Source organism: Pogona vitticeps, chromosome 1, assembly GCF_051106095.1.
Source record: "Pogona vitticeps strain Pit_001003342236 chromosome 1, PviZW2.1, whole genome shotgun sequence".
NCBI lineage: Eukaryota > Metazoa > Chordata > Lepidosauria > Squamata > Agamidae > Pogona > Pogona vitticeps.
The window spans coordinates 331,774,148-331,795,505 of NC_135783.1; the positions used below are offsets into that span (position 1 = coordinate 331,774,148).

General features: G+C 40.6%; 1 protein-coding gene across 1 annotated transcript in view; it reads left to right on the forward strand.

Moving 5' to 3' along the window:
* The window catches only part of CHGA (chromogranin A), a 30,548-nt gene extending 10,430 nt beyond the window's left edge, over nt 1-20,118 (forward strand). The window contains exons 3-8 of the mRNA XM_020802193.3: nt 8,317-8,410; nt 8,804-8,872; nt 10,842-10,940; nt 11,596-12,117; nt 13,279-13,730; nt 19,518-20,118. Coding sequence (XP_020657852.3) covers nt 8,317-8,410; nt 8,804-8,872; nt 10,842-10,940; nt 11,596-12,117; nt 13,279-13,730; nt 19,518-19,601 — 1,320 coding nt within the window. The 3' untranslated portion in view covers nt 19,602-20,118. The remainder of the gene's footprint in view (nt 1-8,316; nt 8,411-8,803; nt 8,873-10,841; nt 10,941-11,595; nt 12,118-13,278; nt 13,731-19,517) is intronic.
* The last annotated feature ends 1,240 nt before the right edge of the window (nt 20,119-21,358 follow it).

The window sequence follows — 21,358 nt, forward strand, 5'->3', positions numbered from 1 at the left end:
CTTGCTAGCGTGCGAAATGAGTGCAATTGTACGGTAGTTGGAGCATTCTTTGGCACTGCCTTTCTTTGGGATTGGGATGTAGACTGATCTTTTCCAATCCTCTGGCCACTGTTGAGTTTTCCAAACTTGCTGGCATATTGAATGTAGCACCTTAACAGCATCATCTTTCAAGATTTTAAATAGTTCAACTGGAATGCCATCACCTCCACTGGCCTTGTTGTTAGCCAGGCTTTCTAAGGCCCACTTGACTTCGCTCTCCAGGATGTCTGGCTCAAGGTCAGCAACTACATTGTCTGGGTTGTCCGGGATATCCAAATCTTTCTGATATAATTCCTCTGTGTATTCTTGCCACCTCTTCTTGACGTCTTCTGCTTCTGTTAGGTCCCTCCCATTTTTGTCTTTTATCATGTTCATCTTTGCGCAAAATGTTCCTCTAATATGTCCAATTTTCCTGAACAGATCTCTGGTCTTTCCTTTTCTGTTATCTTCCTCTATTTCTTTGCATTGTTCATTTAAGAAGGCCCTCTTGTCTCTCCTTGCTATTCTTTGGAAGTCTGAATTCAAGTTTCTGTAACTTTCCCTATCTCCCTTGCATTTTGCTTCCCTTCTCCTCTCTGCTATTTCTAAGGCCTCGTTGGACAGCCACTTTGCTTTCTTGCATTTCCTTTTCTTTGGGATGGTTTTCGTTGCTGCCTCCTGGACAATGTTACGAGCCTCTATCCAAAGTTCTTCAGGCACTCTGTCCACCAAATCTAGTTCCTTAAATCTGTTCTTTACTTCCACTGTGTATTCATAAGGGATTTGGTTTAGATCATACCTGAGTGGCCCAGTGGTTTTTCCTAATCTCTTCAGTCTAAGCTTGAATTTTGCTATGAGAAGCTGATGATCAGAGCCGCAGTCAGCTCCAGGTCTTGTTTTTGCTGACTGTATAGAGCTTCTCCATCTTTGGCTGCAGAGAATATAATCAATCTGATTTCGATATTGCCCATCTGGTGATTTCCATGTATAGAGTCGCCTCTTGTGTTGTTGGAAAAGAGTGTTTGTGATGACCAGCTTATTCTCTTGACAAAACTCTATTAGCCTTTGTCCTGCTTCGTTCTGAACTCCAAGGCCAAACTTCCCTGTTGTTCCTTTTATCTCTTGGCTCCCTACTTTAGCATTCCAGTCCCCTAGAATGAGAAGAACATCTTTCTTTGGTGTCAGTTCTAGAAGGTGTTGTAAATCTTCATAGAATTGTTCAATTTCAGTCTCCTCAGCAATGCTGGTTGGTGTATAAACTTGGATTATTGTGATGTTGAATGGTCTGCCTTGGATTCGTATTGACATCATTCTGTCATTTTTGAGATTGTATCCCATTACAGCTTTCCCCACTCTTTTGTTGACTATGAGGGCTACTCCATTCCTTCTACGGGATTCTTGCCCACAATAGTAGATATGATAATCATCTGAGTTGAATTTGCCCATTCCTGTCCATTTTAGTTCACTGATGCCCAGGATGTCGATGTTTATTCTTGCCATCTCCTGTTTGACCACCTCCAGCTTCCCAAGGTTCATAGATCTTACATTCCAGGTTCCTATGCAGTATTTTTCTTTGCAGCATTGGATTTTCCTTTCACTTCCAGGCACGTCCACAGCTGAGTGTCCTTTCGGCTTTGGCCCAACCACTTCATTAGCTCTGGAGCTACTTGTACTTGTCCTCAGCTCTTCCTCAGTAGCATGTTGGACGCCTTCCGACCTGAGGGGCCCATCTTCCAGCGTCATATCTTTTAGCCTTTTGTTTCTGATCATGGGGCGTTCTTGGCAAAGATACTGGAGTGGCTTGCCATTTCCTACTCCAGGTGGATTGCGTTTAGTCGGAACTCTCCACTATGTCCTGTCCGTCTTGGGTGTCCCTGCACGGCATAGCCCATAGTTTCTCTGAGTTACTCAAGCCCCTTCGCCACGACAAGGCAGCAATCCATGAAGGAGAAGTACTGTATAGAAAAGAAAAAACAGAGGGGTTTTGCACAGAACAAACAATATTCGATAAACTTCTACTGGGCTCAAATGATAAAGTAATTAAGAAAACTTATGATTATTTGCTTGAAACTAAAATGCAAGATGAGATGGTAAAAGAATGTATGATTAGGTGGGCACAAAATATAGGACATAATATTGATATTGATTAATGGTTGCAAATATGGAAAAATAACATAAAGCTCACAAAATTGGTAAATTTTAAGGAGAACATATATAAGATGTTTTATAGGTGGCATATGAGTCCGGGAAAAAATTGTCAACGATTCATACAGAGGTGTCAAATGCTTGTTGGAAGTGTGAAGCACAAGAGCTAAGCTTTTGCCATATGTGGTGGACTTGTAGAGTAGTGAAACGGTATTGGATAGCAGTACATATCCTGTTACAAAAAAAATACTGTTTTGTAATGTTCCACTAAACTCAGAATTGTTTTTACTGAACATTATACCAGATAATATAGATAAGACAAGGAACTACCTAGTTTTATATATATATAGTCACTCCGGCCAGAATTCTGTATGCTAAGAATTAGAAGAAATCGGAGATACCGAAACAAGAGGAACTCACTGAGAAGATATGGGAAGCGGCAGAAATGGATATTCTATCAGAAGTGTTGAAAGACTGTCCAATACAAAAGGCAACTGAACGATGGGATTTATTATATAAATGGTGTGAGTCACCATATAGCGCTTGAATAACATAGAATTAAGCTAAGATGTAACTGTAAGTTGAAACCTGGAAGGCAATCAAATTGTAGAAAGGCGAAAAGTCGACTTGATATCACAACATGAACAAACAGATTGGATGACAGTACATTTTGTGGTCTCCTTCCCCCCCCCCATCTTCCCCCCATATCCCTCTCTACCTTTTGTACTCCTTACCTTATCCCTAGTTTTTTAAAAATAAAAACAATTTAAAAATTTTAAAAAACAAATAGCAAACGTTTGAAAATGACTAAAGCAAAGAATATTATTGGCAGCTGAAAATCAATCACTATCTCCCTGTAAAAAGAGCTGTAATGATCTGCCTTCAGTCTGAAGTGGTAAAAGGTAGATTGAAAAAAACCCTACTGATGATTAAGGTTTTCAAAGTGTTCTATTTGTGTAAACACACACACACAAATACATTGAGATCCACCCACAGTACTTTATGATAGCTATTTTAAGCACTCTTCTACTTAATATGACCCAGTTTGCTTGCTACATGGATATAGAAGCCATTATGAATTACTATCCTTTATAAATATGATTAAATTGAGATGTGGAGCTCGGCAAACAATTGAAAGAGCAGGACTTAAATATTTTGGAACACTGCAAGCCCTCTCAGCCATGATTTGGAGGCACGTTCTCTCAGCTATATACATGATTGATAAATTGGGATAGGAAAAACTGGATAGCTCAGTGGTTTAGGCATCTGGCTGCGGAGTCAGTGGTTGGGAGTTCGATCCCCCACTATGTGTCTTGATAGAGGCCGGACTTGATTATCCATAGGGTCCATTCCATCTCTGCAGTTGTAAATTATGATGATGATGATGATGATGATAACCTTCATTTCAACATTGGTTTAGAAATTGTGTACAGCTTTAAAAGCTAAAGCATTTGTGCTGAAGCATTTTTAATTTAGGCAAATAAAGGACTTGTGAGTTTGTATCGGGGGCAGTAGTGTAATTTGCATCAAAATCAGGGTACAATTGAAAGTTAATTTTTATTACTATTTTGCTGTTACTCTGATTATTACCTACTACATCATGTCACTATGCTAGCAATAAGCTATCAGAAAGCCTGAGAAAATCAACCACATAGTACAGCAATAGGTTGGTTCCACAATCTTTATGGAACAGCATACATATTCCACTAAGGTGCTGATTGGAGAGGATCTCAAATATATCACCTTGCAGCAGTTCTAAACATGTGCTGAAAAACTCCAGAGGTTTTTGGGAATAAAAAACACTGGAGCATCTATTACATGGGTCACCAAAGGAAGTATGAAAAGTTTCTTCATGTTATCTTTATAAACTGTATTTTTAAATGATTTTTAAAAGGTTTCAATGGTTTTACTTATTTTTTTCATTATTATTTTTCTGTGTCCTTGTTTCATAGTTTTATCATTCCTTATGTTATTGTTTATATACTGTATATACAAATTCACTACCTTGGCAGACTATAGAAATTTATTGATTGATTGATTGATTGATTGATTGATTGATTGATTGATTGATTGATTGATTGATTGATTTGATTTGATTTGATTTTTACCCCGCCCCTCTAGACAACGTCTACTCAGGGCGGCTTACATCAGTTAAAACAGGTTAAAATAACATATAAAAATGCAGTTATACTATTAGTTCTAAGCAACATATTTCCAAGATGGTGATACACAAAAGAAAAAGAAAAAAGATAAAGAAAAAGAAAATCAGAAGAAAGGTTTCTGTCTTATATTCCTCTTTTATGGTAAGTTAAACATAGCTATACTGACTCTGGTTGCAACCTGTTGTGTTGCACCCGAGCCAGTTTCCAAGTTCCTCTAACCAATACATGCTCCTTCCTGCATTTCTCTTTTAATTTACATTAAAAGAGCAGTTGTAGAAATCCCAAGGCAGAAAGATAAAAGAGAAATGCTTTAAATTTTTTTTTAATTTATTTCTCCCAGAGAAGCCACTCAGGATGGTGTACAGCAGCTTTAAAAAGTGTACTTAAAATCACGGTAAATTTAATATTAATATTAAAATACAGTGGTGCCTCGCATAACGAGCGCACCGTTTAACGATGAATCTGCATAGTGATGTGGATTTTGCAATCGTCACCATGGGAGACCTCCTGGGGGTCCCCCGCTGCCACCAATTGCCACCTGGTCTACCCCCTGGGAAAGCCTGAAGGCAGTGATTGCTGGCGGGGGGGACCCCCAGGAGGTCTCCCATACTGGTGGGGAAGCCCTGGGAGACCTCCAAAGGCAGCGATCAGCGGCAGTGAGGGAACCCCAGGAGGTCTCTCATGGTGGGGGGGAAGTCCTGGGAGGCCTCTGAAGGCGGCGATGGCGGTGGCACCAGAAGCCTGGGAGGCTGAGCCTCTCTTTCCCTAACCGTTGAGTTGAAAGAGCTACAAAGAAGCAGCCTCTTCGCCACCAACGGTTAGTTTTTTTTAATTTCCCGCCTTTCCCCCCTGCCTTTTTTTGTTCGTAGATCAAAGCTCTGGCTGCAAGTCAAAGCAAAATTTTGCGGCCAGAGCTGTTCATAAGTCAAATTGTTCATAGGTCAGGGCATTCGTAAGTTAAGGCACCACTGTATTTAAACCAAGAACTGCTGATTTCTAATTTATCACTCTGACCATTACACCAGTTTTTCTACATAGTCAGAGACTTTTTTTGTAGTCTATAATCCATCTCCTAATATTCTTCTGAAACTCTTTGGTATGCTCCAGTAGCTGATATATATTTGCAATATGATCTCTAGTGTTTCTTTCATTTCCAAATCCAAGTTGAAAATGTGTCATTTTTCAGTTGCTATATGGTAATAATCTTTGTTAGAAAATTTTAAGCATCAATTTGCTTGTATGGAAAATGAATGCAATGGTCCTACAGTTACTGCATACTTTAGCATCTCTTTTGTTGGGAACTGGCATATATAACAGACATTTCCAATCTGTAGAACATTTTCTTTTCCATGTTTAATATGATAATCTTATTATCTCTGTTGTTGAAAGAGCTCTATTGTTATCCCACCTACTCCAGCTAATTTATTTCTTCCAATTGCTTTGAGAGCAACTTTTACTTTACTTTCAGAAACTACAGGTTCTGAAAGAAATGTTTGTGCCAGAAAATTTGATTATCCTGAGGTGTAACTTGAACTCTAGAGAAGGGGATAGTAGGGCAAAAAATGGAGAAGCAGAATGATTCTCAGTTGACAAAAGTGCCAGACAAGTATATCTCCCACAAAATTGGTGACAGGATTATTTTCATATAATAATTAATTAAAAAGATATGCAAATAAAACCATATTACTGGCAGGAAGCAATAAAAGGACTACTAATGAAGATGAAAGAATCAAATGCAAAAGCAGGATTATAGTTGACCATTAAGAAGATGACAATCAAGAATACATAAGAATTGTATAACTTGTGATGATTTGTGTTTTTATGTGTATTAGAATGGTATATGTAGTCCTAAGATTGTCCCAATAGCATCCATTTTGATTTAAAGTCTGTTCTGTAGTAGGAAAGTTTTACATGCTGTTTCAGAGAAGCTTCGCTCTCTGGTTATCTCGTTGCTAAGATGAGCAGGGAGCAGAGACTTTCGTAGTCAAAATAATTCTGCCACAAAGAATGAAAACAACTGAAGCTCCATGAGAAAGTTAGGCGGGACAACAAGACCCAGGAGGCATTCTGGGAAGAAGAAGGAAGAGGGAAAGGAGAAAAGAAAAAAGATGGAGTTTGCCTGAGAAAGGGGCAGACACGTGCTTTTCCCTTAATGGACTATTTTTCCTACCATGGACTGGTTTTCATCTAGCATCAGCCTTTGAAGACCCAAGACACGTGAGATGGACTATGTTACCCTTTATATTAGTTAGCATAGTTTCATTTCTTTATTTTTTTTTAGCTGGAGTGGGGGGAGTGGAGTGTTCCGTTGGCCTTGAATGAAAATGTACCTACTGAACTATTTTACTATCAACTGAAGCCTTTTCTAAAGCAATTCTTTTTAATAAAACAGTAATGATTGATTTCTATCTAGAAGCATTGTTTCTTGTTCAGACTAGCTGAGGAATATTAATTGGCCTTATATGTTCGCTACCAAAGATTTCTAGAGCCCAGATTAATCTGAGTATATCTCATGGTTATGTCTGTGTTGCTTTCTTAAGGGGATTGGATTTTGAGGAAGAAATTTAGACAAGACCTGGCTGGGAAATAAGTGGCTCTGCTCAGCAGTTAGAGGTTTGTCTGGATTTCGTACTCATCCCAGTCTCCGGCACCCCCCATAAATCTCTTTGGAGATAAGGGGCTGCTTACATAACTTTCAGGATGACAATGATGAAATGGAAATTGTTAAAGATTTTCTATATCTTTTTAAATCATCAGTCCAAATGAGAATGCTGCCAAGAAATCAGAAAAGGACAGAAACTTGGAAGAGCAGCTATGAAGAAACGAAAGAATAATTAACTGTGTAAGGAAATGTTTCTGGAGACCAAGGACAAGACAGTATTATCCATACTATGATAGTTTCAGTTATAATTTCAATATAAAAGCCAGACAATAAAAAAAGCCGACAGAAAAATTCCCAGTGACAATTCATTTGGCATGTGGTGTTCAAGAAGAGATTTACAATTAGCATGGACCACCAGAAAGACAAATACATGGGTTCTAGATCAGACCAAGCCTAAACTCACAGTAGAAGCTAAAATGACTACAACAAAGCTATTGTATTTTGGACGTATTATGGAAAGAGGAGACTCACCAGAAAAGACAATAATGGTAAAAAAAACAGAAGGCAACAGCCAAGAGGAAGACCAAACTTTAGATAGATTCAATAAAGAAAACCACAGACTTTAGCTTGCAAATTCATAACATGATCTTTTGGAGGACATTAATTCAGATGTGACTTGACAGCATATATCAACAACAATTTGGCATGTAAACTGGACTATTTCTGAAAGGGATTTTAATTGATTGAGCTCTGCCTGTTTCTTTTATCACTGTTTTTCCCCCCATTGATCTGTTTTTATGTTGTGGTTGAATTAAGATTTTGTTTTTAAATTTTAAGCTGAGTATCATTAAATTGTCCTTGAATAATTTTTTTGGCATAAAGATAGGCAACTAAAGCAATAAAAATTCATGAATAATATAGAAAATATGGACTTTTAAAAGAGAAGGAACAATTAGTAGGAAATAGTACAGCTTTAGTGCAGCAGGACCCTCCACATCCTCCTGGTTCTGCTCTTTCTGTGCTGATTGCTCCTTGATGCCAGTCTACTTAGGCAGTACAAATAATCTGAGTTAAAGAGAACAGCGAGGGAATATAGATTAAACATAATTAGAACAATACAAGTTTCATTTTCTCATTTACCTAAATAGTGTAGTGGCTGATTATGGCTGGAATGGAACTGAGGGGGATACTGGTTCAAATCCCAATAGAGCCATGACGCCATCTTGATTTCTTGCGCTGGCTGCAATCCCGCGTCCTAACTGATCTCACAGGGTTGTTGAGGGGTGGGGGAATGTGGTGCATGGAAGAAACACACATGTGGTCTAGAGTTCCTTGGGCAAAGAACAAAGCATTAATAAAGGCATACACCTTTATTTGATGTTTTTCTAGGTGATGAAATGCATTGCTGAGGTCATTTCCGACACGGTGTCAAAGCCAAATCCAATCCCAATCAGCCAGGAATGCCTAGAAATTCTTCAAGGAGGTACAGTGTTTAGTTTCTCTTTTTCTGTTCTTTTGGGGATTGAGGAAAGACGGGGGTCTTTTCCAGATTACAGCGCCCATAATCCCCAGCTACCATGGTCTTTGTGAGAAAAGCTTCAGATTTGTTTCAGCTCATCAGCTTCAATAGCATGCCTTAAGACTGTAACTTTAACCGCTTCTAAAATGAAGAGTTTAATAAAGAATCCAGTGTGAATTTTTAAATGCAATTGTTTTTTAATGGATTGCCATAATGAAATTGATAAACAAACAAACCAAAAAAAAAAATGAATCTCATCTATCTAAAATGCTAATGGAACTCTGATGAGAAAAATGTATCTTATGCCAGCCTCCGGTTACAGGAGAAAAACTCACATAACAGTTTCTTTTTTTACAGATGAAAGGATCCGTTCTATCCTTCGCCATCAGAACTTACTAAAGGAGCTTCAGGAAATCGCAATCCAAGGTGCAGTTCAGCTGAAATCATGGGGTGTGGGTGTGGGCACGTGGCAGAACACTGACTGGCATTTCAGTGCACAGAAGAAATGGCCAGGGATATCTGATCCAGGCATGCAGAAAAAGGACATGGGACACATTTGGTCCTATCAGCCAAACTCTACATTATAGCGCTCCCTTATAGTCTCCCGAGGTCACAGGTTGATCGGTGTTAGCCTGAGGGTGGTTTATTGAGCATAGAGAAATTTTGTGGTCCCCACCAAAGGGTTGAAATGTTCACAAATGCTTATAAATATGTATGAAGGATTCCCTATACCCCAAAACGTGTGTCCAAACCAGTTTGCCCTAGATGATCCAATGGTTCAAAGGATAGCTATAAAAACGCTGTAACTGATTTTCCCCATATACCATAACTACTGCACAACTAATTATCTGTTGTACACGCTTTTATTTGCATTTTTTATATTTTAGCCATATAAAATGTTTTACAAGCTGGTCACCTGACTGTAATAAATAAATACAATACATTACAGATGGCCTATGATTAGAAGATGGAAATCTGTTCGTATTCCACAGGTGTCATTCAGGCAGACCTTTGTGAATGGGCAGTCATACTTGCAAATGAAGGCCAAATATATGTCAGATGCCCAATAAGAGAACAAAGCAAGCCAATCTTCAAACTATCTGAAGACTAATAAAAAGAAAACACAAGCTAATTCACAAAATACAGGAAGTGTGAAAAGCTCCATCCGTAACAGTCAGCTGTTGTCAGTATGAAAGAATGTATTTGCAAAGGCTTTCACGGCCAGGATCTAATGGTTGTTGTGGGTTTTTCGGGCTCTTTGGCCATGTTCTGAAGGTTGTTCTTCTGAAGAACAACCTTCAGAACACAGCCAAAGAGCCCAAAAAACCCACAACAGCCAGTATGAAAGAAATATATTTTGGTCTTAACTCTTGAGAAAGATAGCTTTCATTAGACCAACACTATCCTTCTAGTTGTTCCAAATGTTCATATAAGGACTGAAATAGTGTGTAATCAGGAACTGATGAGGCAGCTGAATAACTTCTCTGCTGACTAATAATAGCAAATACAGCCCTTTAGGGGTCTTCAAATCACAAGTAAATTAAAAAATTGAAAAAGCAGAATGAATTCTACAAAATAAGAGCACAATTATGCATAGTTTATTCATTTTAAACAAGTCATTGTAGAATATATACATTCCTTAGAATATTTGTTGGCTAAATTGTTTTGTTTTGAGTAATATGGTTTGGGTGCACATGACTTCGGTTGCATTGTGTATGAGTTAAATGCACCATAAAATAGCCAAAGGAAACCCTTAGCAGCGATTTGCCAGTGCTGATGATTCCATTCCCACTGTAAAACAGGATTTCAGTCAACAGTTATGATAGTAGCTGATACTGCAGTTAAGTTGGTTTAGCACATGGAATTGAGAGCATTGAGCTGTTTAGTGTCCGTGTTTTCAAAGCATTTCACAGGCATTACTGAGTTGCAAACTTCACAACTCTACAGGGCACTCTATTGTGTCATTATGTCTTCATATTGCTTATCTGGGTGGGTTGAGGTTCAGAGAAACAGTGCCTTCTATGGTTGTATGATGAATTCACAGCAGAGGCAAATTTCATACTGGGGATCTTCTAATTCTCTTGAACATGCTCAGATCAACATGGAGTTTGCTCTTGGATGTCTGTTTTTATCTTTATAGCAATATGTACGTAGTGTTTGTTCCCTTCTCATGATGTGCCACAGCAACATAGAACTGGACATTTAATATGACATTGCTCTTTAAAACAGAACTTTCAAAAATGCAGCAAAATGGAAAAAATATCTGGGTGTTTACTGTGTTTGTTGTTCTGGGAAGGAATATGTTGAAATAGTCTTTGTGATTTGACAAGAGGAGAGTTCTCAAATGCTTATTTCACTTTCTCACCTTCCTTCACAACTTGGCCATGTGCAATAGGAGCAAGTGAAAGGACAGAGCAACAAAAGAAAAGCCACGGATTTGAAGATGAGCTCTCCGAAGTCCTTGAAAGCCAAAGCAACACAAACACAGAAAGAGGTTGGTGTCAGCATAACCCACACAAAATCCAAGCACAGCAACGTGAGCCTGGATTTCATTTCAAATGGCCTTGCAGGCCCACCTGCTCCACATCGGAAGTCAACCACCACAGTGGTGTAAACATATGAACACCACACGGTTGTTCCTGCAATGGAGGAAAACTTCAGCCATGGAGCCATATTGAACTTCCAGCTCTCTAGTAAACACAAAAACGCTCCATCCCACACAGCAAAGGTCAGCTCTCAGGACATTCTGTTGCATGAGTTGAAGTAAAGAACAACACCTGCTTCTAAGTCAGTTACTCTTATCCCTTAAAGTGGTCCAAACAGTTCTGACACTCAAGGCAGCAAATCACAAAAGTACTTTTCTTTCTTCTTAGAAGTTAAAATAACTTAATAATAAATGAAATAAAAAACTAAAACCGGAGCATGAGCCTAATTATAGTTTTTCCATCAAAACCATTCCAGACTTTGGGTACCACTTCCCACAACCTTGGTTATACATCAGACCTCATCTGTGTTTCATATAGCAGATGTTAAGATATTTGGTTATGGATTAATGGGGTTTTTTCATGTATCTAGCATTCCACTACACACATATACAGAATTATTTCCTGCTTTTTTGCTTCATTCTTGTTTTATTATTTGACTTCCAGATCTATTGGACGAGTCTCCAGATGAGGATCCTGTTGCTTCCTTGGCTGAGCTAGAGGCAGAGAAGAGTCAGCAGAACAGAGAACGGGATGGTTCCAAAGAGGAGGGAAACAGCTGGGGGGAGAGAGAGCCTAGGGTTCGAGATGTTGAGTCTGAAGACGACAAGGAAAACGGTGTGGGATTTGATAGCAACAAGGTTAGTGAGACTGAACTGCCATGGGATGACGCCATAGACAATCATATCCGCAACAATGCCCAAGATGACGAGGTGCCTGACCAGAGAGAAGCAGATGAATTTGAAGAAGAGGAGAAGGAGCATGCTTACCAACACAGCCATGAGGAAAGCAAAGAGGAAAATGTCAGAGAACAGATTGAGGAAGAAGAAGAGGATGAGGAAGAGGAAGAAAAGGACGGAGAAGAAGGAGGAGATGAAGATGAAGAAGAAGAAGAAGAGAAAGAGAGGAACACCTCTGAAGAGGAAAATCCTCTCAGTTCAGAGGATATGGAGGATCAAAGGGAAGATGGTACGTCCATCGGTATATGCCCAAGCCCCCTTATTTCATTGATTACTTTGCGAGGCCTGCATTCACTAACACCTACTTCACCCTGAGCATAAATGTCAGGTGATCAGTTCTATTTCAGTGTTATTTACAAAATGGCAAGACTGGGGGTGGGCATGTGACACTTGGCTATTCTTGCACCTTTTCCTTGGCCCGGCATACTTGCTCGACATGGAAACAGAGGGGTGGATGGGGATTGGTGCTGTGGTTACTGATGTCATTTTTGATCACTCAGTCAGAGGAACAAAGAGAAAATTATGCACCCCTCCATGAAGGGGTTTATAATGTACAAGGAGATAACTCCCTCAGATCACCAGGAGAGAAGCCAATTAGGGATCTAAAGATATAATAAAGGCATGTTCAGTGTTCCCAGGGACAAATGTGCATCTGGTGCAGATGTTTGAAGACATGTGGGGAAACCAACTACTAAAGAATCAGACAAAAGATTTCTTGCCAGTTTTTAAAGGTAACCCCAAAGAGGGACCTTCAATAGTATTATGAAGAACCCTCCAAATCACAAACAATAATGACTATATTTCTGTCTTCTAACAGTGGGCACAGCTTGTAAAAGTCCATTTTTTTCTTACTTACAATTCAGACAATGGATAGACACCACCCATTATAAGCTAAACATTTTTACATAGGAACTATTCGTGGCTGATCATTCCCACACTGAAATCAGTAGTAAAACTTAAGCTGTAGCTGAAGTGGATTCAGTGTGTTGGCAGTGATTCATAATTCTGGTCATGAATGTCTTTCGAATTATGAACATGGGTTTCTGTCTTAGCATGTCGTTGAAATATTAACCAGGTACCTCCAAGTACGCAAGTCCAAGAGGTTTACAGCCAGTTTTCACTCTGTAACTAGTGTGCATGTGTATTATACATACTTCCATACTTTGTCGCATTCAGAAAATATTTATAGGTGTGTGTTTGAAATGTCCTGGGTAAATACTTTAAAATGTCATGTCTGGAATGGCACTTTTAAGTTTCTTAGTAAAGTTATTAGTAAGGAATATATTTCTGAGTCGGGAGAAGTAATGACTGGATTCAGTTCACTTGAAGTAAACAAAGGCTCCACATACAACGAATAAACACATATGCATGTTTGCCGATATCCTTCTAGATAACCAGGACACGAAAAGATTTGAACAGGATGAAAATGCTTCAGGAGAAAAAGAGAAATACCACCACACAAAAGGAGGAAGACATCACTCTCTTGATGAAACCAGGCAGGATGATGATTCCTCCCATGTTAGGGATACTGAACGTGAGGAAATGGAAGAGGATTCCTCCAGAGCTTTAGAAGATGCCAAGAAATGGAACAAAATGGATGAGCTGGCCAAGCAACTGACCACCACAAAGCGTGGAGAAGAAACAGAAAGCAGTGAAGACCCAGATAGGTCTATGAAGCTGGCTATGAGTTCCCACAAGTATGACTTCCGCAACTCCGAAGACAACATGGAGAGGCCACCAAAGCATCATTCAAAAGAGGAAAGCAGTGAAGGGGGCTTTCCACTTGTTGCCATGCCTGAAGAAAAAAAAGATGAAGAAGGAAGCGCTAACAGGCGGACAGAGGTAGGAATCCTCTATGCAAAATCATTTCTGAATTATATGTTGGTCAAAATCTTCTGGCATAGCTAAGCAAATGGCTTTAACTTTTGGGGGTGAATTGCCCCAAGTTAAGAAATCACCTTAGACATTGTAAGTTGCTTGCTGAGTCACACAACTTAGTATGCAACAAACAATGTCTAAGGTGACTTCTTAGCTTGGGGCAACTTACTTCCTAGTGTAGTCATTTTATGCTGCAGTAATGTAACTATGTAAGAAGTTTAGGCTGTTGAATCTTAAGAATAAACTTTGCGTGGAAATCATTTGGCCATGATTTCCATTATCCCTAAAAATATCTATATTGCCTGGAGTTGATGGGAGTTGGAATGAAACAATACTCAAAGCACCACAGGTTCCCCACCACTGGTTTGACACAGTAGTTAACTGATGCTGTCCTAGACATAAGCACAGTGCATATTGCCTATGATTGGGGAGCATCTTAGCAAAGAAAAATTTAAAAGGAAAGGAAAGAGAAGCAGGTTATAAACATATCAACTAGTTTTTCGTTGTTGTTTGGTTGATAAGTCATGTCCGACTCTTCGTGACCCCATGGACCAGAGCACACCAGGCCCTCCTGTCTTCCACTGTCTCCCGGAGTTTGGTCAAACTCATGTTGGTACTTTTGGTGACACTGTCCATCCATCTCATCCTCTGTCGTCCCCTTCTCCTCTTGCCTTCGCACTTCATCAGCGTCTTTTTCAGGGAGTCTTCTCTTCTCATGAGATGGCCAAAGTATTGGAGCCTCAGCTTCAGGATCTGTCCTTCCAGTGAGCACTCAGGGTTGATTTTCTTCAGAATGGATAGGTTTGTTCTCTTAGCAGTACAGAGGACTTTCCAGAGTCTCCTCCAGCACCACAATTCAAAAGCATCAATTCTTCGGCGGTCAGCCTTCTTTATGGTCCAGCTCTCATTTCCCTACATCGCTCCTGGTAAAACCATAGCTTTGACTATGTGGACCTTTGTTGGCAAGGTGATGTCTCTGCTTTTTAAGATGCTGTCTAGGTTTGTCATCGCTTGCCTCCCAAGAAGCAGGCGTCTTTTAAAATCCTGGCTGCTGTCACCATCTGCAGTGATCATGGAGCCCAAGAAAGTAAAATCTGTCACTGCCTCCATATCTTTCCCTTCTGTTTGCCAGGTGATGAGACCAGTGGCCATGATCTTAGTTTTTTTTTTATGTTGAGCTTCAAGCCATTTTTTGCACTCTCCGCTTTCACCCTCATTAAAAGCTTCTTTAATTCCTTTTTACTTTCTGCCATCGGAGTGGTATCATCTGCATACCTGAGGTTGTTGATATTTCTTCCGGCAATCTTAATTCCGGTTTAGGATTCCTCCAGTCCAGCCTTCCGCGTGATGTATTCTGCATATAAGTTGAATAAGCTGGGGGACAATATACAGCCTTGTCGTACTCCTTTCCCAATTTTGAACCAATCAGTTGTTCCATGTCCAGTTCTAACTGTTGCTTCCTGTCCCACATATAGGTTTCTCAGTAGATAGATAAGGTGGTCAGGCACTCCCATTTCTTTAAGAACTTGCCATAGTTTGATGTGGTCCACACAGTCAAAGGCTTTTGCGTAGACAATGAAACAGAAGTAGATGTTTTTCTGGAACTCTTAGTATTTCTCTATAATCCAGTGCATATTAGCAATTTGCTCTTGGGTTTCTCTGCCCCTTCGAAATCCAGCTTGTACTTTTTGGAGTTCTCGGTGCACATACTGCTGAAGCCTACCTTGGAAGATTTTGAGCATAACCTTGCTAGCGTGTGAAATGAGTGCAATTGTACGATAATTGGAGAATTCTTTGGCACTGCCCTTCTTTGGGATTGGGATGTAGATTGATCTTTTCCAATTCTGGCCACTGTTGAGTTTCCCAAACTTGTTGGCATATGAAGTGTAGCACCTTAACAGCGTCATATTTTAAGATTTCAAACAGTTCAACTGGAATGCCATCACCTCCACTGGCTTTGTAAGCCTTGCTTTCTAAGGCCCACTTGACTTCACTCGTCAGGATGTCTGGCTTATGGTCAGCAACCACACTATCTGCTTTGTCCAGAACATCCAGATCTTTTTGGTATAATTCCTCTGTGTATTCTTGCCACCTCTTCTTGATGTCTTCTGCTTCTGTTAGGTCCCTCCCATTTTTGTCCTTTATCATGTCCATCTTTACATAAAAGGTTCCTTTAATATCCCCAATTTTCTTGAACAGATCTCTGGTTTTTCCCTTTCTATTCTTTTCCTCTATTTCTTTGCACTGTTCATTTAAGAAGGCCCTCTTGTCTCTCCTTGCTATTCTTTGGAAGTCTGCATTCAATTTTCTGTAACTTTCCTTATCTCCCTTGCATTTTGTTTCCCTTCTCCTCTCTGCTATTTCTAAGGCTTCGTTGGACAGCCACTTTGCTTTCTTGCATTTCCTTTTCTTTGGGATGGTTTTTGTTGCTTCCTCCTGTACAATGTTACGAGCCTCCATCCATAGTTCTTCTAGCACTCTGTCAACCAAATCGAGTTCCTTAAATCTGTTCTTCACTTCCACTGTGTATTCATAAGGGATTTGGTTTAGATCAGTGGTTCTTAACCTTTGTTATTTGGATGTTTTTGAACTGCAACTCCCAGAAACCCCAGCCTGCACAGTTGGTGGTGAAGGCTTCTGGGAGTTGCAGTCCAAAACTCCTGAGTAACCCAAGGTTAAGAACCAGTGGTTTAGATTATATCTGACTAGCCCAGTGGTTTTTCCTTCAGTTTAATCTTGAGTTTTGTTATAAGAAGCTCATGATCAGAGCCACAATCAGCTCCAGGTCTTGTTTTTGCTGACTGTATAGAGCTTCTCCATCTTTAGCTACAGACAACATAATCAATCTTATTTCGGTATTGCCCATCTGGCGATGTCCATGTGTAGAGTCGCCTTTTGTGTTGTTGGAAAAGAGTCTTTGTGATGACCAGCTTGTTCTCTTGACAAAACTCTATTAGCCTTTGCCCTGCTTCATTTTCAACTCCAAGGCCAAACCTGTTGTTCCTTTTATTTCTTGATTCCCTACTTTAGCATTCCAGTTCCCTAGAATGACAAGAACGTCTTTCTTTGGTGTCAGTTCTAGAAGGTGTTGTAAGTCTTCATCGAATTGGCCAATTTCAGCCTCTTCAGCATCAATGGTTGGTGCATAAACTTGGATTACTGTGATGTTGAAAGGTCTGCCTTAGATTCATATTGAAGCCATTCTATCATTTTTGAGATTGTATCCCAGTACAGCTTTTCCCACTCTTTTGTTGACTATGAGGACTACTCCATTTCTTCCACTCATATTCCTTGCCCACAATAGTAGATATGATAATAATCTGAATTGAATTTGTCCATTCCCATCTATTTTAGTTCACTGACACCCAGGGTGTCAATGTTTATTCTTGCCATCTCCTGTTTGACCATGTCCAGCTTTTAGTTCAATTGCACTTCGTCAGGACTCTCCACTATGACCTGTCTGTCTTGGGTGTCACTGCACCACATAGCCCATAGCTTCTCTGAACTGCTCAAGCCCCTTCACCACAACAAAGCAGCAATCCACCAACTAGTTTACACTTCTTTAATTATTATTAGGAGTATGTGTAGGGTACTATGTGTTGGGACTCATGGAAAAGTAGCCATCAAAGCACCAAACTGAAAAGTATGCTGTCTAATTCCTTTTCTTTGAAAGCATAATTTATGTCTTCCTTTTGAGTGGGGGCAGGGATATCATTTTCTCCTCTTCCTTGTGACCCATGGTAGGGAGGGTCAGAAATAGCACTGCTTGCCCTGGCTCTACAGGAATGACCAAAAAAAACTTTGCTGCTTCTCACATGCAGTTAATCCCTTTGAGTTTAGATACAATCTTTAGCAACTGGTAGTCGGAGATGAGGATGACCAGCACAGCTGAATTAAAAGCAGACGAGGTGCAATAGTTGGAGCTATATTAGTCCCCAAATCCTCAGCTGCAAAATAAATACACAGGCTAACAAAAGGCAAGCAGAGACCAAGCAGAAAAACAGTCATACTGCCCTTGACCTTCAGGGGAAGATCAGTGGAATGCTTAGGGTGACCAGGTTTCCATGTCCCCTCCTGAGTTATGGCATGTGGGGGTGAGGAATAGGCCGCTGTCCACCCCTCAGCACATGCTGCCTGAAGGACTCCCTCGCTTTGCTGGACGGTTGGTCTAGCTCTATTCCACAAACCTACTCAAAGTTAGAGGAGCCTTCTGTCCCTGGGGTCCAATAACAATAGTCTCTAACAATCAGGAAAGAGAGGCCCACTTGACTGGCTGCAAGATGAACCAATAAAGCATCACCCTTTCCCTCAACAACAACAAATTCTGCCTTGTGGCTCCGGTTTCAGTGTCTACCTTGCAGGCACACAACCACGGTACTCTCAGAGAATTACTAAGACACTGACAAGGGACGAGGTACGTGACCAAGAAACCTTGGTGACAATCCCGTGGGTGCCTCAGGAGAACACAAACCCTCCTCTTCAGCTCAGTAAAGAGGAGGCGAGAGGGAGGGAAAGAGGTATATGCCCTCAGGGGTATATACTCATTCAGCTGTCACAGGCTGTGTTGTCAGGTGAGAGAGTGGTGGTGGAGAAACACGTACAAGAAGAAACACAGACACCAATTAGCAGGGCTGATGAAGAACGATCTCTGCTTGTATTGTTTTCTGCAGAGACAACTTGAGGCATTTTGATGCCTGAGGCAGAACTTGTACAAAATTGCCCGGACATGTGTATAATTCTTACTTCTCTCACTGAGCAGGGGAAAGCATCTTTCGCCACACCAAAAGGCAGCAGACCAGCTTAAGAGAGGCAGGGCAGACGGTCTGGAAATTATAACCTTGAACCCACCCCCCACCCCAGGGGGAAGGGTGGGATAGTAAGAGTGGCAAAGAGCCCAGTCTTTAAGACATCACAATTGTGTGTTATTTCTGCTGCAACAAGCATAGCTGTCCTTCTGGAAATAACAATAACAGTAGGAATACCTCCTTCTCGCGTGGCTGTCAATACCACAAGTGACACTGGAGAGCCACTAATGGCAAGGTTAAAACCACCATCAGTAATTATACTCTTAGAAGGCTACTTTTCCAGGCAGAGCTGGCCCAACGTAATTTGCTACATGAGGGGGAGCACAAGATGTTGCGCCCTCCATTTCACATGAAAAAACTGACTGGGTGGGAGAGCATCTACAGCTGCACCTTAGGGCAAAAGGCTAGTATCGTGGCTACAGAGCAAACTCTGATACAGCTCTCCCCCAATACCTCCTGCTGCCCCTTGTTGAAGGATCTCCTACCTGAGGCAGCCACCTACCTCACCCCACTTTATTATAGGCCCATGATTGCTTAAGTTCTGTTTGAAGAATCCAAAGAGATACATAAAATAGCAGGTCTTTCAGCCTTACTGAGACTCTTACCTTCTTTTTAAAAAACTTAAATTTTATCTGTTCAAATTAAGAAACTATACAAAGTACATCATAAAGTCAAACAAAATAAAACACACAAAAAGTATAATGTAAAAATCTGAAAGGCTATCATAAAAAAAGGGAATCATTTCGGGAATGCCTTCTGAAACCCAGTCTGAACCTAAAATGAGGAAGAGGGCTTGAGAAATTTCTTCAGACAGCATGTTTGAGAAGTGTAGAAATCTGACTCTTCTCACTCACACCCATCCTTTGAACTGCACCTATGGGGGACAACACTTCCTGCCACAGTGGTTTGCAGCTCTAAATGCTGTACATTTCCATTCTTCTTGTAGGATCAAGATCTGGAAAGCCTGGCAGCCATCGAGGCAGAACTGGAGAAAGTGGCTCACAAGCTCCACGCCCTGAGAAGAGGCTGATGCTTCCTTGACATGCGATGTGAGCAAAAAGCCAGAAGTTTTAATTCAATGTATTAAACCCTGACATTTACTCTCTCTTTTTTAAAATTTTAAAAGGGAGTAAGAAGAGCGTGGGCGCATTTTGCATAGAAAGCCAATATCGCTAGGAAAAACAGCCACCTCTCTATGTGTATGTGTGTGTGGTAGTACTGCGCTCCATCATTAATTACTTGTTGTTTGCTTTCATGCTTGCTTTACTGGCTATCAGTTTTCTCTTGTAACGTTGGGATTATGACATCACAGGCACTCACAAATTTTCTATTGAGAAAAAGGGGTTGTTTGTTATCCTCCCCCTCCTTATTTTCCTTTGTTTTAAAACCACGACAGCTTTTTAGAATGTTTTCCTTTTAGATTTACTGGAGAAAATAACTTGCAATAATTTTGTTAATCTTTTGATTCAAAGAGGAGGATTCTGACTGTAATATATTCTATATAAAAATTCAGGACTAAAATAAACACACAGTTTTGGGTTCCTTCACTTCTCTCAACTGTGGTTTAATGAACTTTCGGAATAAATACTACTGGCTTAGGTGGAATGGGACAGTGGGTTCAAATCCTGGTTCTCTGTCAAGATCAATGATGACGGCGTTGTGTAAATCACATAATATGAAACACAGGTGATTAACCTGTGGTCCCTGTCCTAATTTTATATAGCCCAGCTACAGGTTTCCTAAAGGTGTTCCGGCTCCGCCCACCACAGGGGCGTGGACCTTCTCTGAAGGAATAGAGCCCTCAAGGAGAAAATGTCAGCCCTGCTCTGAAGCCTATCCTAACCCTAGCCTCATACCCATACACACCTTAAATGTAACTAACTCCAGGAGTGCCACCCTTCAAAGGATGCTGTAGAATTAAGAAACACACATGTATTCTGCCCTAAATCCAAATAATTTTAAAGCGACAAGCTGCGCAAATTATTTAAGACAATAATTTATCATCACTTTATGACTTTCGAGAGGCTGGGCTTCTATTTGTTACTACAGGAGAGTCATTAAAAAGCCATCAAATATTGTCCTGTTAGAACATGATAGAGTTCAGTCAGCCTAGGGTCCATCATATTGAATTATCAACTTCTGTGTCCCAGATATGACTCCACCATGCGACTGCAGATGTGGGAAACCTTCCTGTTGTTTCTGCCCAAATGCCAGTAATGGTTAGTTGTTGGCAGATTTTTTTTTTGCCAAACCTTAGGTGGTTTTGGACAAATCTCATATACTGAAAAAATATCAAGTGGTCATAGGGGCTAGGGCAGGAACTACAAATTTCAGATAACCTGCAGCAAGTTTGTTTTTTTTACTGCTCATTATCATCCTTGCATGACATGAAGCAGTCCCAGGCCCACAAGCTTCTTACCACTGCTGACAATGTCAGGATTGTGGCAGTCTTGCCTGCTTGCCATATGGGGACGAATGAGCCCCTCCAGCTGCCCTCATGCCCAGCAAGATGTTGCTAGCTAGCCAGTGCCAAGGTGACTGGGAAGCTTCCACAGCACTGCCCAGGTAGCAATACTGTCCATGCCTAAGAGGCAGCTCCAGCAGCTTCATTCCTGCCACATGATAAGCACTGGCCCTTGTGCTGTCAGCAGCTGGGAAGTCCCCCAGCATCAGCTGGCGGTGACAGAAGCCCTGTTAGAGTTTAAAAATAGTGCCAATGCGTACTTTTAAAAACCACACCACGGCTTACATTGGGTGAGATGACTGAAGCCACTATGAAGTCAGGTT